At 38.1% G+C, this 18,176-nt stretch overlaps 3 protein-coding genes across 3 annotated transcripts; all 3 read right to left on the bottom strand.

Annotated features, from left to right (window-relative positions):
• Positions 1-246: 246 nt before the first annotated feature.
• On the bottom strand, positions 247-2,369 carry pla2g12a (phospholipase A2, group XIIA). Its single transcript, XM_074694656.1, has 4 exons — positions 1,942-2,369; positions 1,528-1,604; positions 1,217-1,382; positions 247-628 (listed from the first exon to the last, which is right to left on the bottom strand). Exons 1-4 carry the CDS (start codon positions 2,159-2,161, stop codon positions 510-512), a joined length of 582 nt encoding a protein of 193 aa, XP_074550757.1. The 5' UTR covers positions 2,162-2,369; the 3' UTR covers positions 247-509.
• Positions 2,370-3,065: 696 nt separating this feature from the next.
• On the bottom strand, positions 3,066-10,927 carry dnajb14 (DnaJ heat shock protein family (Hsp40) member B14). Its single transcript, XM_074694631.1, has 8 exons — positions 10,730-10,927; positions 7,144-7,318; positions 5,396-5,541; positions 5,025-5,213; positions 4,650-4,735; positions 4,386-4,495; positions 4,044-4,216; positions 3,066-3,947 (listed from the first exon to the last, which is right to left on the bottom strand). Exons 1-8 carry the CDS (start codon positions 10,860-10,862, stop codon positions 3,823-3,825), a joined length of 1,137 nt encoding a protein of 378 aa, XP_074550732.1. The 5' UTR covers positions 10,863-10,927; the 3' UTR covers positions 3,066-3,822.
• Positions 10,928-11,658: 731 nt separating this feature from the next.
• Positions 11,659-17,153, bottom strand: LOC141805225 (tetratricopeptide repeat protein 39B-like). The gene is made up of 18 exons (XM_074690126.1): positions 17,023-17,153; positions 16,542-16,573; positions 16,091-16,195; positions 15,830-15,961; positions 15,569-15,645; positions 14,929-15,058; positions 14,720-14,825; positions 14,526-14,591; positions 14,320-14,428; positions 14,109-14,176; positions 13,966-14,025; positions 13,700-13,861; positions 13,524-13,615; positions 13,323-13,443; positions 13,126-13,237; positions 12,925-13,042; positions 12,536-12,652; positions 11,659-12,374 (listed from the first exon to the last, which is right to left on the bottom strand). The coding sequence occupies exons 1-18, from the start codon at positions 17,050-17,052 to the stop codon at positions 12,260-12,262; spliced, it is 1,752 nt and encodes a 583-aa protein (XP_074546227.1). The 5' UTR covers positions 17,053-17,153; the 3' UTR covers positions 11,659-12,259.
• Positions 17,154-18,176: the final 1,023 nt, after the last annotated feature.

Below are 18,176 nucleotides of genomic sequence, written 5' to 3'. Positions count from 1 at the left end.
ATTAGTTGTTAGAATATTTCTCTTTCACGTTCATCATGGCCTGTTTGCTTACAAGATACACAATAGAGTAAGACACTTCTGTTTATTCTTACAATGTACAAATTATGAATAACAGTAAACTTTCTTTCTGTTTTTCTTTGGGAAACATTAAGCTGTACTTAGGCAATATTTAAACGTGTTTGCTATATAAACAGATACTAATTTCTTCAATCACTTTTAATGAATTTTAAAACTAAAAAAATTAGTGCCAAACTTAACTTCTCCAGTGCAACACTACACAGACTTATTACTCCTTGTTAACAAAATATAGATTAGAAAATGATTTATTCACAGTCTCAAACTTTGGCAAAATCTAATATTTTGTGGTTTATATTATGAGAGACAATGTATGTTAGACAATGCAAGTTGATGACACTCAATCCCTGAGAGCAAAGTTTGTCAGAGGCATCCTCCTGTCAGTGTTGTGCTTCTTGATCAGTCTTTTTTACAGTCCTGTTTTCATAACAGTGTCACAGTTCCTTTTTCATTTCATACTGACACACACAAGAATCTCTCTGGCTGTCCAGGTACGGCTTACATCCCAGGTGCATAACAGCATCAAACAGCAGAGCCACCGCAGACTCACAAGCTGTAGATAGAAAAAAAATCATATATAAATGTCTTAATACAAAATTACTCTGCAGTGATTCCTCAATTTGTGTTTCATTTGGAAAATAAATTAAAATGAATTCATTATCACAGCACCTAAAGGAAGTCAGATATTTTGATTACATTTATGATAGACAAAGTGAATTTGATGAGGTGGTTTTACCAGGCGGCAATGTCTTTTACCTGGATCAGAGCAACTGTGGCTTAAGCTCAGCCTCATAGTTGAAGTATTCAGAAATTAAGCTCTGTGTTGCCCTCTGCTGGACTCACTGTGTTCCTACATTTCCTGACTTTCACAATTACATTTTGTAACTTGAGAGTAAAAATAATTCTAAATTTTACCTCAGCTTTAATTTTGAAAACCAGGGATATCATGCACTATTCCTTTATCAGCTGAAGCAGAAGCAGCTGATTACACTTCAGCTATTTTAGCCTCAGTATCTTTTTTATCAGAAGCTGAATGAGTTCTTTTTTTATGTTTGACATGGTACAAGACAATTTAAAGTTTTTTATAATTTTCCCCATCCTCATCCTGTTTCTGCTGGAAAAAAAGGCTCTTGACTCTCACCTTGGACACTCTGTGCCAAACCCAGAGTCTTTTGCACATTCCTGCAGATGGTTTCAAGGCAGTCTTGAAATTGTTCATCACAGTCACGTTTCTCTTGACCACAGGTGTCGTAGCAGCGGTCATGTTGGTTACAACATTTAGTCATGGATGGTATACCTATGTCAAACTGGAAAAAAAGAGAGGAATGGAAATCCAAATAATACTGCTGCAATGTTACTATCACATTGGATCTAGGTGTAGTTGACACCTGGAAACATTTGATTTTTTTTGCCTCAGACATCTAAGAAAGACCAATCCTGTTGTCAAACTACCTGAAATCCAAAGAGTGGGGATCCACATCCATTGGGTGGTGGTTTCTTGTACCCAGGACGAGGCACTGGCTTGTAGCCTGTGAGAGAGGAGCAAAGGTGAGGCCGTTTCTTGTTCTGTCACAGTCAGTTATCTTGCTGTGAGAGATAAACACATCAGCACAGATGACTTCATGCTTCGCCATACTTTTCAGGAACATTGTGTATTTTTTTCCGTTTTGAAGCGTAACACCAACTTAAAGTCCATGAAGTCTATCTCACTTTTTCTATTTTGATCTTGGATGAATAGACACAAAAAGACAGATTTTAACGTGTGCCAGTAACCAAGAATAACAACCCACATGGTCTTGAATTTAACAAAACAGTCCTAAGATGTGGCTCAGACATGACATGTTGTGAAAAAAGAACGTGACTCACCATCACTACACCTGTAGTGACACAGCCCATCGTCACCGCCAAACAGGTCCAGAGCGACATTCAGGTACGTGTCTATCTTGTGTATTCCGTTACGAATAGTTTTCAGAGTCAACCTCCAATCTGGAGTTTCTGGCTCATTTTTGCAGCTAAAAACAGAACGAGGACATCCACAAAAGTATAAACTAAATACAACAACACAAACGAATCTACGGTAATACATCGTCCAACTGGTGACGGAGCCTCAAAACAGAGTTCCACAGCGCATTTGTGAAAATTGAGCCAATTTTATTTCCCAAATTGTTGATCTGACGGCATCTCTAAGTTTTCAGTCCTGGTGTTTCTATTTCTCTGACGCTAACTTCCATACGAGATCCCAGCCTAGCTCCCGCAGGTATAGTTTTCGTTTCCGGGTTTGAAGCTGTCATGTGACCGCTGAAGAACCAATCACGACACGAAGTTGCACTGACAATACGAGGTATTCCAATTTTCCCGTTTACAAGAGTTGCAACCCTAAATATATATGTGGAGTCCTTTCTTTTTGTCTCAACATAATGAGACCTGCGAATATAAATTAACATAAACTCGTCTATGTGTGCCAGTAAACTAGACTTACTTCGAGACAAGATACAGGATAAGTAATTACAAATCAGACAGGTTTTTTTTTTTTTTTTAATGAGCTGGCTCACTTTTTCTACATTGCTAAAAAACTAATGTTCATGTCAGCTCTGCGTAATACAGATTTTTTTCAGTCAACCTTCAGTCTGGTGTCAAAAAAGCCCATTACCACCAGTAAAATATATACAAAAAAACAAAACAAAAAAGAAAGTCTTTGAAAAGGTAAGTCATCCTAATGAGATTGTATCTCATCATTATGATTTTTCTTTTTCCTTTTCCATTTTTTTCTTACGGGCAGATATGAGCTTAAACAGACTGGGAAACTGAAAGACTTGACAGTAATACTCCATCCAATTAACAACAGTGCCTGAAAACAGCTGTTCACATATTTTAGGTGGATTTTATTCTCCAATAATTTTTATATTGTGTTCATACTTTAATTGGGAAATCAATTAGTAGTACTTTTGGACAAAAAAAAAATACAAAAACATTCAGTAATAAGTCATAATAATTTTACTTTATTTAAATGATTAGGCGAGCATTGAAGAAATAATTCCTTTCTTCCATATTTTCTTAAATAACTGCATAAACTTCAAAACATTCAAAAAATTATAATGTACAACCATTTATGGATAACAAGTTCAGTGTCCTTCCATGGTAGCCCCAACCAGCTTCACATGTTGAAGTAAACATAAAATGTTCTCTTGTAGCAAAAATTAGTCATGTCTCTAAAATTCATGATTCACTACCCTTTATAGGGAGGTGGCAGGTAGCTAGAGAGTGGATGATGATATTTTAATTCTTTCTTTCTGTTTCTGTGTTTCTCAAGAAACACATTTGGCTTGAGGTCAACTCTTAAAAATCATCCAACTAATTCCAAAATCGCATCGCTGCTGAAAGCTGACGATGAAGTAATTTATGCAGATGCTTCTTGGGTTCTTGTGACTCAAAAGTACATGCCTTTACAATCAAGTGTCCTTGTCCTTGTTTCTAGAAAAACCAAGAAGAGCAGAGTAAAAAAGAAAGCAGGGTCTGGGGCTTCCTATAGTGTGGGAAGACTGATGAAGATATGACAAGGTGGTTACTGGGGACAGACTGGCGTGAGGAAGGACTGGAGTCAGCCGGGGATATGAGGAAATGGACATATTCAAAGTTCAACAATAGAGCTAAGTTATTCCTTAAGTTTTTGCTCCTAGAGTGAAGACTCTTAAAAAAAACATGAACATACACATCTATTCTGTACAATGACATCTTAAAGCATCTGACTCATCCGCCCCTGAATAGGTTGTTTAGTCTGTCCAGCTCCCTGCAGTTTTCCATGGTCATGTGTTCTGCCTTCTTACGCATTCGGTCGTCTCTGTAAACTTTAGCAGCATACAGCAGGTCCGTTTCTAAATGAGATGAGAAGGAAAACAATGTTCGTGTCATAATAAGAGCCAAGGAGAAAAGATGCAAAGGAAGAAATGTTTGTGAAATCAGCTACTCACTTGTCTGCCTCTCCTTCCAGCAATTATTTCTGACATTAGATACGTAGTCCTCCTCCACATTTTTCTCTATTTGCTGCAGGGCTGAGCCCTTAAACTCAGACTTGAAATCTCTTGTGACATAGTAGTCAACGTGCAAGTTTTCTGTCTGCCGTTTTATTGTCTGGCCTGTGGATCTGAAACACAAAGAAAATGTTCACCATTTTAATATGCTGGAAACTGGTAATTTTCAACACGGGCTGACTCATAGAGGGGATTGAAAGTAGGTTGCAATCAAAGATATAAAACTGACATTTCACAAGCAAACTGAAAAAGTAAAAGGTTGAATCAACACTTGGTACATACGGTCTTGAGTAGAGACTGTAGGGTGGAGGGGACACCATCATCTGGCTCAGTACTGACACGACAATCAGCACCACAATGGGCATCAGCTGGATGAACATTGAGAAACCACCCTGGAGGACAACATAATGTGTAATGAGCACAATAACACAAATCTGTGATCATGTGTAATCAAAGCATGTCATTTCACAGAATGCACATAAACTTAGTTCCAACATCTGTGTAAATCAAATATGTAAGACAGAAAACCCCAACACATCTACGTACATCTCCTCTTTCTTCTGTCCTCTCTTGTCGATAATCTGCTTGATGGCTGTAACTCGTTCTGCCGTTAGTGAAGGTATGCGTACTCGCTGTAATTTGAAATAACACAACAGGGAGGGAGACAGAAAATATTACATCACTATGTTAAATGTTCATCTGTTTCTACATTGTGTAAAATTCAAGTCTCGTGAGTAATTTCTGTCAGAAACAGAAATTGCTACACAACAACAAAATCTAGGCTAAAAGTCAAGATCACAGTCTTCCAAAGTAATAAAGCATCAAATCACAAGAACTTGTTTAAAAAAAAAGAAAAGAAACAAGCTTCTGAAAAACGTAAAAATCTAGCTTGGGTGGGTAGTCAGGAATGAGCTCACGTACAGGAAGGGAATCCACCTCCAAAGAACATGTTGAAGAGATCCTCAGGTGTGATGTCGGCCTCAAAGCCCCTATGGAAGTCAAAGCCACCTCCGTGCGAGTGACGCGGACTGTTTGGCTCATCACCTCCTGTTAGGTCATACTGCCGTCTTTTGTCCGGGTTGCTCAGCACAGCATAAGCATTACCAATCTCTGAAGAAAGACACACGTGATTTATCAACCAGGAGGTAAAAGCTGTGGATTTAAAATACTAATACTGCAACACAGAATCTCAATGCTTAGAAATCAAGAGGTTGTATTTCATAAAGTATTTGTCATTTACAAATATACAACACTTTTAATGGCTGTTCAGTTAAGAATCATACTGTAGTTACTTTTAAAGGCCTCTGTTGCACCCGGAGCATGATTTTTGTCTGGATGGAACTTGAGCGCTAGTTTTCTGTAGGCTTTCTTTAGCTCCTCCTCTCCGACTTCTTTATTGACACCCAGCACTTCGTAGTAGTCTTTACACCGTTTTATTCTGGGAAAAAAACACAAAGTCACACAGTTAAAAACAATCCAGTTAATCCGCAGGTGAGAAATCACTTTCTGTGTCAAACAGAAGATCGGCACACACACTGAAACTCGCATCTTCAATGATTAGCCATTATACTCTGACCACATGCCAAACATAGTGGGAAGTCGGCTGCTACGTACACTCATACACAACGATGCCGTCACAGAACCAGTTTGACTTTTCAGTCCCCGAAGCTCCAGTAGCTGCTCTGTTGGTTTGGACCACACTAACACAGACCGTCAGTGGTTCACTGCCTCACAGCTTCATGCATCAAAGACTGTGAATAAATGATGTGAAGCTGGTTTGCTAAGGGCGGCTAACATTACCAGAGCTAGTGTTACCAAGCTTTGGTCCTTTTTGCAGGTTAACATCAACACGATTTTGCTTGTACCCGGGGTTAAGAGGTGACTATACAGTTTAACCAGACACAGTCTAACTTTATCTCCATTTCCTGATCAAAATACTGTCAAAGTCATAACATGGAGCACTGCCGCATTACGACAGTTGTAAATAACCCCCTGGTTCACACACTTTCTAGTGCTCCACATTTGGCAGACAGGAATATTTAAACTTGTTCCTCATCATGTGTCCATATGTTAAAAAAAAGCCATCAGACAAATCCTTTGTGAACCAGTCCTGCATCTCTGGGGTTATTCAAAACATTGTCAGATGAATGCCAGGGTTGCAACTTCAGTGTGCGAGAAATGAAAAAACTAAAAAAGGTGCATTAACAGAACAATACAAAGTGACACTAAAGTTAACAACTTTCAAATTTCTATACTTGAGCAGCCCTTGTTATTTCTTGTCATTATTTTAGTGTACACCTTACACAAAGAAATCACTGCATCAGTATCAGCTACAGCTCATTCAAAAACTGGACAGCATTTCAACCCTGTAGTTCTGAAAGCTTTAACAATTTGTTTTACTAACCATTACGTCTAGTGCTGACTGCCAATGGGGCCATTGTTTTCGTCGACATAAAGACATCTCTTGAGCTGACCACTGCAGACCAGGCACATTGGAGCTGAAATTTTGTAAATGCTCTGAACTAGCCACCTCAATTTGGCCCTCATTAGCCTTTCAGTTTCTCAGAGGACATGATGCAAGGGACTGGAGTCCCTCAAGGGGCTGCATAATAAATAAGGTGTTTTATTCAGTTACTGAATTCAAGTTTCCATCAGCTCTTATTCATTGTGACGTAATAAGAAGCTGTGGGTTTTGAATGAAAAGCTTCAAATACCTCAGACTTTCTCTAGATCATGTGGTCTAAAAACAGCATCATGAACCAGATACCAGGTAATCACTGCTTGTGCTAAATGTCCCTCTGCTCCTCCCCTCATGGGCATGGTCCTAAGCTGAAGAGGTTCCCATGGCAATGGCTGTGTGTGCACAACACTGCAGCCCTAGATGAAAGGTCTAATCAGGTGTGATGTAAACAGTGCTGATGTTACTGGGACAATTTAATGGAAAGCACCAATATGGCTGACTGAAGCGAGACAAAGGACAGTCCTTATGAGCAAAAGAAAAAAAAAACGTGGCACATCTGAGAAGACTTAAGATTCTCACCTTTGCACTCCATCGACCTGATCTCTGGTGAAGCCTTTTGAAGAGTCACCTCCACCTGACTCTTGACTTTCACCTTCTGGCTGAGCATCTGCCCTTTCTGAGCTTTCTGCTGGTCTCCTACGATATGGACCTGTACCCGCTGAGCTGCCATTCTTCTGTAATGCGTCCAACAAAGCTGATGAAGAGGGAAAAGATGAGGATCAGTGAAATGCCCATGAACTGCTTCAAGTATTTTATAAACGTTTAAGCGTTTGAAAATCAAGTCTACTTCTTCGGATTACGCACAAAGATACTTTTACACTGAGGCAACATGAGACTACTTAGCCTTTTATTCCATAACAGAAATGTTACACATGACACATTTTTTTCTGCTTTCTCCTTCCAAACTTTACATCATAATATCATTGTAAGCCCAGAAAAAAAAAACCTTGGGGTCTTTCTTTAAAGAGGGATTTGCGGGTAAAGAAGTTTACAAGCAAATCAAAGTTAATTCATAGGGCTGAGTTCTTCAAAGGTAAAGCTAATCTAAAACAATGTCTTTTCAGAAGAAGAGGAGGGTTCTGAAATGGGCCTTTTTCTTAATGCTGTCAAGTTTTGGTTGGTTTTAATTTGGATCAAGCCTCAAAGTGAGTTTGAACCATTGCTTATCATAGAGATGGTTGCCTTTACTGTACTCCCATTTCTGTTGTTCATATGCAACAATTTGAAGCAAAAGTAGATGAAAAAAACTCATTTTGGATAACAGATGAAAATTGTAAATCCACGTTGCCTCGAACACTTTCTCAAATAAAGAGAAGAAAATGCAGCTTTTGAATACTAACGCGAATAAATGACCAACTAATTGCAAACAGATATAAGTGGTATATTTTGGTTTGACAACACAAAACAAAGCCACATTAAAACAGCAGAGTTGCTTTTGACAGTCCATTACAGTTTATTTACGCATTATGTAAAGTTAAATGGATTGCTCTCATGTTACACAAGGGCACAAGTATTGCTTCCACATCCATAATCCCTCTTTTCGTTAGCTCTTTAAGCTACTTAACATAGCAACAATTTCATGTTGAACTTCTTTTTGTTCTTCTGCGAGTTCAAACTGAAAGCCTTTCCAATGCTGAGGAAAAATGTACAACTTTTAAATTTACATCATTACTCAGTACTTTACACATTTACTTTTTTATTATATTTGTAAATTCATTAAATATTGTGCTGACAACTTCCACCACATTCACAGCAGGCAGAAAAATTTCCCACACAGCCCTTCTAATGAACAGTCTACTGGTGCCACAGAACTTTGAGACTAATTTTGTTTGTTGAAGGAAATGATCATGAAGATATCTCTATGGTTGCTGAAGGCCAGACCCAAGCACAATTGTACAAACTTTCCATCCCCTTAAAAAGTGGGCTGACACAACTTGTGTCAATGTAAAATTCTTGATGTCTTTTATCGTTTTCAATGATAACTATTCGCTAAATGCAGGCTACAATAAAGGTTAATACAATGCCATTTTTCTCCAGCAGTAGTATATATGAGTAGAGCTGAAACGATTCATCGAATAAATCGAGGTACTCGATTACAAAAATTACTCAAGTAATTTTCTCCGCCTCCGCCTTTAAAAAAGATCAAAGAGTGGTATTTCAAATAGAGCTGAGGCCATATTAAGAGAGTTTTCAGACCCCTGAAGCTACCTCTTATACAAAATAGCAATTAGCAACAAATCTAGCTTCTTTTCTGGAGTTTGGAGACTAATGGGTCATTCTACGAAACAGGTGCCATTTGGGTCCGCAACATATGATGAGATGTACAAGGCACAAAACATGTGTCGAAGAGTGTTTACAAATTTTGGAGCGACCAAAGCAAGTGCTCTTATTGACATGCTGTATCAGACAATTCTATTTCTTTAAGAAAAAAAAATTCATTTGAAAAATAACTGCTCTTTAACTCAACAAAAATTTATTTTATCCGATTACTCGATTAATCGATGGGATTTTCAGTAGAATACTCGAATTCTAAAATATTCGATAGCTGCAGCCCTATATATGAGCTAAAGAGTGTTCACTCCATATATTAAGAATTAGAGGTTATTCGTCACACTTTCTTAAGACCCTGGAATGTTTAAAGGATTCAAGGTTGGTTATTGTCATGCTTCCATGTGCTGCCAACCAGGTGTGAAAAAAATTCTCTGGTCCCATTTAAAATCAAACAAAAAGCTAATAAAGATAAATAAATAAACGAAAGCATTGTAAGGACACACAGACAGCTAAAGCTGAAAGTGTGAGTTCAGACAGAAAAAGGACATCTGACTGCATAAATCTTTAACTGTCTGACAAGTTGAAAATTGACAGCAGAGGAGCTGAGGGAATTGAACCAAGACCTCCCAAATGCATGTCCCATGTTGGTTATGGCAAACACAAAAAATCAGGGCCAGAAAAGTTATTTAAAATCAATAAACTGGTGTGTGAAAAATTACTGACTCAATATTAGAGCCTGACTGATGTGAGATTTTTGGAGCTGTTGCCAATATTTTGGGCACAAGTTTAAACTTGTGTTATCCTACTCACAAAATCCAAAGCCACTGATTATATATCAAAAGAAAGGTATATAAATCCACACAGTTCCTAAACTTAACAACATACTTAATAATACCACTTGAAAATCTTTGTTTTATACGGTTTCTTGAGCAGAATTAAGCCTTAGCTAAGTCTGAGCTTGGCATCTTGCAATAAGTCATCAGTCTCTAGCTTTCTTTAACCTGTAGTTACTCATTGAGCTCTTCGTCAAAAGACCACTCCAGAACACATAAGAAAGTCCGATGTAGTCTTAACACCTGTTCACATCACAGACAGATGTGTATCCCGGATTAGCCTATACTTGAAGTCTCTCTGGGTCAATCACTCAATTAAAGGATTGGCAGGTGGCTGTTAGCATCAGGTCCTAGCCACGATACACTACATCCAACTCAAGACTGGCTGCTTGTTTTGCCCTCATTAAATTCCTCTCAAAACGCGACATCAACATAGCAGCCCTGTGTACTCGTGTCAATGCTTAATTATTAAACGAAAGTAAAATTAAAGCTGACACAGTAGCTATCAACGATCAACTAATCTGTTTCAATGAGTGGTAGCCAGTAATTTTAACTACCAATGTAATGGATTGGCGTTACTTGACTACCTTGCTTGAGTCAGTTGATGGTATTTTTGAACATTAAATTTGCTATCAGATATGTAGTCTTGAAATGTTTGGTGTTTTCAAGAAAAAATAATAATAACAAGAATTCAATGTTTTAACGTTACAGCAGGTCGACGGCGAGGTTAGCTCACCGGTTAGCTAACAGTATGCTAGGCCGACAGTCAAGCGTACGCTAGTTAACGGTTTGAGAAAAATACCTGTTTTTGAAACACAGCCACCCACTCCATGATTGTAACATTTACCACATGATATTACACAGTAGTCAACAGGTGACCTTGTAAACACAGTATGTTAGGAATATTCAAAAGCGTTAGCTTCTGGCTAGCTAACGTTGACAATCTGATATTTCGTCACAAAATTTCGTCTATAGACGAGTCAGTGATAATAAAGACCTACCTTTAGCTCTGCTGGTAGGATACAGCTTCTCTGCTTTGTTAAGAAATCGTAATGCCTTATCTTTATCACCGGCTTCGAGGGCTTTCGTTGCTATATTGATACATCTTTCGGCTTCGTCCCTATTCCCTTCCATCTTTATTCCCCTTCCTCCCCCGGCAGTCAGCTGATCACCCTCACAACACGTGGTTCGCCAGAACTGACAGCACTCTCCCTTACAGCATCACTGGTATCACTATTCATCTCTATTTGTTGACGTGTCCTTGTGATACTTTGATGCTGGGCTAGACATTGAAATTAAAATAAACAAAAAACAGATACATCTTACTGCTGCCCCCCCAACCCCCCACCCAAAAAGGAAAAAATGAGGCCTGATCAGGAGTGAAAGCTGAGAGAGGGCACTTTGCCTTGTGATTGAAATGTGGCCATAACATTATTCTATCACTGATACGTTACTGACCTTTCTATAGTAGCCTTAGTGGAAATTAAAAAAAAGACGGTTGACAATTCTTCTTCAATGCAATGGGGGTTTTCTATTGGGAAAAACCTGGAAAGAGATTTATGACAGATCTTCTATCTGCACAGTATTCCAGAGGATTGCCTTTCAGACAGTTATTATAAAATAATCAAATAAAGCAATCTGTAGAATCAATATGTAAGGGGGACCTTTAATCAAGGCTTCATAAACATCTTCCCGAAATCCTGTCATCGTAGGCACTAGTACTAAGAGAAAGCTGTTGACAGATTTAAATCTGACAAAAAAGTAAGTAAAGATTAACAAAATTCATGAATCAATAACCCAATATACAGCACATATTCACACCTTTTTATACATCCCACCTGACATGACACAAATGTAACAAACCATTTTTAGTCATTGGATTTATTCAGTAAATACTATAATACAAAGCAGAAACAATCATAAAATAAAGAGAATGCTTCTTAACAACTATTTACATATTTTTTTTTCTCATCTATAACAGTTAGAACTCCACCAGGATGTAAAATGTGTGCCATTTTATATTATTCAGTGTCTTCAAAATAAAAATCCTTTATTATTTTATGCTTGTGAAGTAGTGCTAGCAAGATAGGTAAACAGCAGCAAACTGCATACTATATAACTAGTGAATCAAAGTGCAACAAGCCCACAAAACACAAGCTGTAGTGTATTATAATTAAAACAACCAAAACACATTTCAACCGTTCATACCCCAACTGCATATTCTTTGAAGATATTCATACATTTCTCTTTTCTTTTGCAACTTGCAACTAAATTTTACACACAAAAATGTATATGAGACACACTACTGTAGTACATTATGCTTAATCTCAGAGCTCTGCTCTACAATACCTACAAAGTGAGTTTGGATTTATGCACCATTATTGAGAAAATGACCACAAGATGCCCATCTGGAGGATTTCAAGTACAGTCACAGAATAAAGGCAGCAAACGCATGGTGCTGGACGTTGTGTGAGGTGAACCTTATGTTTTCTTTTTGTTGTCCTCAGTTGAGCTTCATACTATGGGGTCTTTTAAGCTGGGGTACGTGAAGGGGGGAGTTTGGCTGCGAAGGAGCCCATAGTGTTGAGTGCTGCATGGATGCGGAAGTGTAATCTTGACTCCATGTTGTAGTCTTTGTAGTTTGTCCTATAAACAAAAACAGTTTTTTGCTTTGTGTTATATCCCAGTATGAATTTTATTTAAACTCAAGTGTTTGCTTATTATTTTGGAATTTTTGCATTTTTGCTTTTTTAATTATAGTAAAATATGAACCATCTCTGGACTTTGGGCATGTTGAAAATACTTACATGGCATTTTCTATCACTGTGATGGCAGTTGGAATGTCGCCTTTCTGCTTGTGTAAAAGGCCCAGCTCATACATGGTGAAAGGCACCAGGTAGAGGTCATGCTTGATATTATTTTCACTACAAAAGAAATTGATATCATTTTAGTTAACAAACTACAAAACTAAATGAAAAACTGATGTCTTTTAGCAAATTAAGGTTAACAGTCTCTTGAAAAAAGATTTTATAAAGAGTGTACAAAAGAGAGTACAAAAGAGTCAGACAAAAAGGACTAACATATTGTGAGTTAAATTGGTGTACTTTTCTGATGTCAGCCCTTTGATTTAACTGAATCTGCAAAGAAGCCAAACTGAAGCTGCGTTTGTGTTGCTGTGGAGTAAAGATCACAATACCTGGAAATGACATGATTGAAGCAGAGCTCAGCCTGGACCAGCCGCCCCAGCTGTCTCAGACACAGGCCCTTCAGCAGCTGAATAACACACTGGTCATCCAGGTGATACTCTGATGGGTCTACAAATAGAAGACAAATTAAGTTAAACAGTCTCAAAACAACAAATATGTAAGTGCCTTTCTGAGTCTTTCGTATATCTCACTTGGATCAGCCCTGAGCTGCTCTTCGGCATTCTCTAGTGTACTCAAGATGTTTTCGGTCAGCTCAGGTCTTTTGCCAACTACTGTGAAACCGTTCCACACGTACATCATTTCCTGCAGGAGATAGTAATGTAAGAAAGGAACGTCAGCTTGATTAAAAGAAATGACACTGTAAGTAGTAGTGTGCATATATCCTCACCAGAGCAGGGACGACCAGTTTCACGGGGCAAGAAGATGAGTATCGCTGAGCCTTCTTTGCTGCAAACTTCTCTGTTGGAATCGATTTCCCAGCAATCCTCAGCCTGAGACCATCCACCTGCCTACAAACAGCACACTCCAGTTATTGGAAGGTGAACAAAATAAAGATTTTCACCAAAAATTACAGTTTTCTTTTAGCCACCTGAATAGTTCAACCACGTTTTCTCCAAGCTTCTTCACCTCCTCCTCTGGCATCATGCTCAAGATGGACGCTTTCTGGAAGACATAAACAGCCTGCAAAAAAAACACAAGAGGTACAAACTATAATCGTGAAAATTTTCACAGCATGGGAAAGGGAGGAAAGAGTTGCTTAATTACCTGTGACCACTTGCTCTCTTTGCAGAGCAGGTCAGCATATCGATAAGCCTCCAGCCAATTTTGTTCAAAGGAGTAGGCCCACATCAGCTCCCAGTAGCACAGGTGGTGAATCTGGCGCCACTCTTCCTGTGCTGCAATACATGCCAGGTACTTCTCCTGAGCCTTTAGGGGAACACCAACATATTGAAGACATCTTTAACCAGAACTACAAGAGCTATGATCGCAAGTTAGAAAGATTGGGTCACTGCAGATACTGCTGTACTCACAAATGTGAAGTTCCCCTTGAGCAAAGCAATTCTTGCAGTGTAGAACAGAATAAGCGCTCCCTATGGACAAGCAACATTTAAATAAATCCAAAATGTCACAAAGTTCAAAATACTAGCATTAGTCAAAGATTAAATCTGCTTACATTTGGGAACTTCTGAGCATAAGGCGCCAGCAGAGTTTCGGCCTCGCTCAGGTTTCCTTCACCAGTACCTAGGGGAGAAAAATTGATGAAAATGTTGATTGGACAACCAGATATTTAATTTCAACAGGGGTGGTTTATTGATTCATCAAAGGAATCTATGAATATGGTCAAGATGAGATTTAGGAGGGATGTCATCCAACAGTGCTCTCACCCAGAATGACTGTAATGTAGAGGTGATACATCAGCAAAGTCAGGGCGCTGAGGATAGAGCGCAGGCTGTGGCTACCTGCTCCGTGTCTCAGCTCAGATAAACCTAATTCCTGACAGAAAATAACATTTGACATTAAAAACTTTATCATAAAACTATCCTCTTTCAATCAATGTGAAATACATAGGCTCGATATTTACTACACCTACCCGGTCTCCTGAAAAGCCCAAAAACTCCATCAATCTGAGGACTCTGGATGGGAGCAGGGACAGCATCTGAAGACAAAAAAAAATAATAATAATAATATTGTTAATTATCTTAGAGTTTATCATCAAAACATATAGCATAAACAAAAATAAATTGATCCCACAGGATGATGACAATGCTTCCACAAAGCTCTCACCAGGTTAAATGATCCGATGCCCATGCTGACACCTCCTCTGAAGTGAACATGAGTGCTTGTCTGTTTTTCCATCTCTGTGGTGACATTTGCCAAATTCTGGCAGTCCCTGGTTGAGGATAAATAAATATTGATCAATTTGTGCATTTTATTTGAATTATTTTTTTTATTTTTTTTGTGCATCGCACACTTGCCCCTTTTTACTTTCTTACTTGAAAATCTGATAGCTGTTTCGAATTCTCATCCCTCCTTTAATGAAACCAATGATGCTTTCATCCAAGAAGGTGAGTGCAGCTTTCTGCAGCAGAACTTCAGCATAGCACAGCTCCGCATGCATCTCCTCTGTTAACAAGAAAGTTATGCCATATTAGCTCGATTTTGTTTTCAAGAAAAGTTAAGCCATTATTTTGCATCAAAGGCTACTGTCAGATAGAGTTTGTATTACATTAACCACATTGCCAAAGTGACCTTAAATGTAACGCAGCCCAAAAGTAAGAGGATTTACGCATATTATAATTTTGGAAAAAAACAGTATTACAGTAATATTTCATAAGACAGCTGACTAAAGTATCCTTTGAGTTAAAATTAAAACCACACAGGGGCCTTTTTATGAGCTGCTCTAACTGTGACCACCCTGACATTTTGTGCTGTGACTCATTCATAATCAGTGGCAGTTATCCAGATTATGGCTTATTGTGGTCATACCCATCTAAATGGGTACACTGTTGATCAAACTGGCATGAAAAACCATTACATTTTCTTGTATAGCAACACTGTGATCATGTGATATCTTATCAAGGGATTACATTGACTGAGGTGTATCATGTGAAGAAAGCAGACCTCTCCACTCACCCTCTGTCAGGTTGTCAGCCGGCTGTCTGTACCACAAGCTCGTCAGGGTCTCCACTATTCCAGTTTTCTTTCTAAAACTGATTTGAGGGGCACATGGCATACAGACACATTTTAACACAAGCTTTAAGAACTTTACCTTTACTTTATAATGAGCAACAAACATCAAATTAATATTAATTCACTATAAGGATGGATTTTGAAATCAGGAATCTCTAAATTTTATGATATTGTCATGAAAAACTTGCAAATTTGATGTCGTACTTTTGACAGGTCTGCAGTGATTCTCTCAGAGATGTCATAGCAGCATCCATATCTTTGGGTTCAAAGGTCATGCCTGCCTGCATCACTAAGATACTGCTGTAGCCCATAGCATGGTACATGCTCTGATTCTTCCTAAAAGAAGCAAGGAAGAAAAAAGAAGTATTCAAAGTAAGTAATAGGATTGGTTCTGATAGCAAAAAATAAGGAAATAGCAGCTGTACACATCACTTCAGACAAGAATGATCACTCATCAATACTTACCAAGGTTTTAAGAGGGCTAGAGCATCAGCAAACCTGTTGTCTAGAAAAAGATCAAGGGCAGCGGTGCATTCCTTTAGCGAAGCCTCAAGATCCATTTTAGGTGAACTGCAGAACAGATTTTAAAGTTTCTTTAGTCACATATGTTAAATGTCAGCAAGACACACCAAAGTCACCAACACACACCTGACATGAGGTTAGGCATAAACCTTTTGGAGCACAGCCAAACCTTCAGTCTTTCATTTAAAATTAAAATAAATAAATAAATAAATAAAAAAAAGTAAGATCGATTGGAAAGGTGTATCTGGTGACATCTAGTGTATGTACTGAGTTTTACAATGAGTGGACATGATTGGATACATCTGTAGAAAGCGCTGATTTGAAATCCTCGGGTTGACACACGCCTACTCCACTCAAAAATTTACAAATAAAGATACTCAGTTTCATCACTTACGCGTTATCACTGACAGAGCGTTTCGAGTCCACCTGAAAACAGAGAAAGGAAATTTTGATTTTTCATCTGTAAAATGAAACAACACCATCCAAATTGACACGTGTATCAAATGTCGCCCGAAAACTTCTTTTTTTAAATCACGTGAACTTTCCGGAGAATATGTCACGTGGCTCAACCATCGTTGGCGTTCATTTCATTATTTGCAAAAGCCCCCACAGACGATGAGTATTTCGTTGCATTAAAAAAAACATTAAAACCCCGTTTTGAAAAAAACAACAACAACAACCTTTTTTCGCTTTCAGGTAACAAGGTATACAAATCTGAGACGAAAAAAAAACAGCATTTTTTTCTTTACTCTCACGTTTTGATGTTTTTACCTAAAAAGAACAAGCAGGTTGAAACTTGTTCATTAAAATGCAGTTTAATTGTTCAGTCTCTTACTTGTACACCTGTAGAGAAGCTGCAAAAAGTCAACACTTACCTCCAGTGGTGACTGGCTTATTTGTTCCATTTTTTTTTTAGATAAGAACTGTTGTTTGATTTAAGTTTTCTTGGCCCCGTGGAGATAGCTTTCCCTGCACTTGGAGTCAATTGTATTTTAACATTCCGCGACATTTATAGGGTAAGAGCCCGGAAGAGGCTGTGATGTGCAGGTCCAGCCCACAGATTGGTCTCCCCATACAACAGAACATCATTGATGCCTACGCACGGATAAGTAAAAATATACTTTTCCCTCAGGCAACAGGTTCTGCACTTTGAGCGAGTTAAAATGTTACATACTCAAACTTGATGAAAAAAAAAAATGAAGCAACAAATTAGTGAAACTAATTGAAAAGAGCACGTAGCTAATTTATTGATGATAAACTAGGGTGTGTATAAATTGTCTTTTTGTAAAGCTTCGGTGAAATGTTCTTGGTCGAACGATTAAAAGGGACATTTCACAATATAAAGAGAATTACAAGACTAAGTCTTACAATTATATTAATTCCTGTGGTTGGCTGAGCCAGCCTTGCTGTGCGACACTCAGTGTTTCTTGTCTAGCTTCCCTGAAACGTTTGGTACTTTGGTGAACCATGTATTCCAATAAGCCCTCTCAGCTTTGGAATGATCTGTTTTTCTAAAATCCAAACGCCAATTCTTCTTCAAATAAATAAAATAAGTACATTAATAATGATAATAATAATAATAATAATAATAATAATAATAATAATAATAATAATAATAATAATAATAAAAAGCAACGTTTTTGAATGAATGAATGAATGAATGAATGAGTGAGTGAGTGAGTGAGTGAGTGAGTGAGTGAGTGAGTGAGTGAGTGAGTGAGTGAGTGAGTGAGTGAACGAGTGAACGAGTGAATGAATAAATGAATGAATCTGGACACATTATATTTTTTTTTCTATCAAATTTTTTAAAGTCCTGGGGTTTGGAGCCTGATCACCTTTTGGTGATTTCCTAACTGTGTCTTCCCCTTCAGTGGTCTCAGGTTAATTTGAGCATCTTTTAGCATTGGGCTTGTAAAGTTCAGGGCTGATTTTTAACAGGAAATGCTGTTTAGTCATATTGAACTCATGAAAGGCTGATTTTTGTAAAAAATATAAAATTGGTGTGAAATGTCAATGTCCAAATAGGCTT

Source organism: Halichoeres trimaculatus, unplaced genomic scaffold, assembly GCF_033239565.1.
Source record: "Halichoeres trimaculatus isolate MK-OKI-2021-1 unplaced genomic scaffold, fHalTri1.1 fHalTri1_scaffold_2, whole genome shotgun sequence".
Taxonomy (NCBI): Eukaryota; Metazoa; Chordata; class Actinopteri; order Labriformes; family Labridae; genus Halichoeres; species Halichoeres trimaculatus.
Note: the sequence above shows the minus strand (reverse complement) of the source record. Positions and strands in the feature narration are given on the sequence as shown.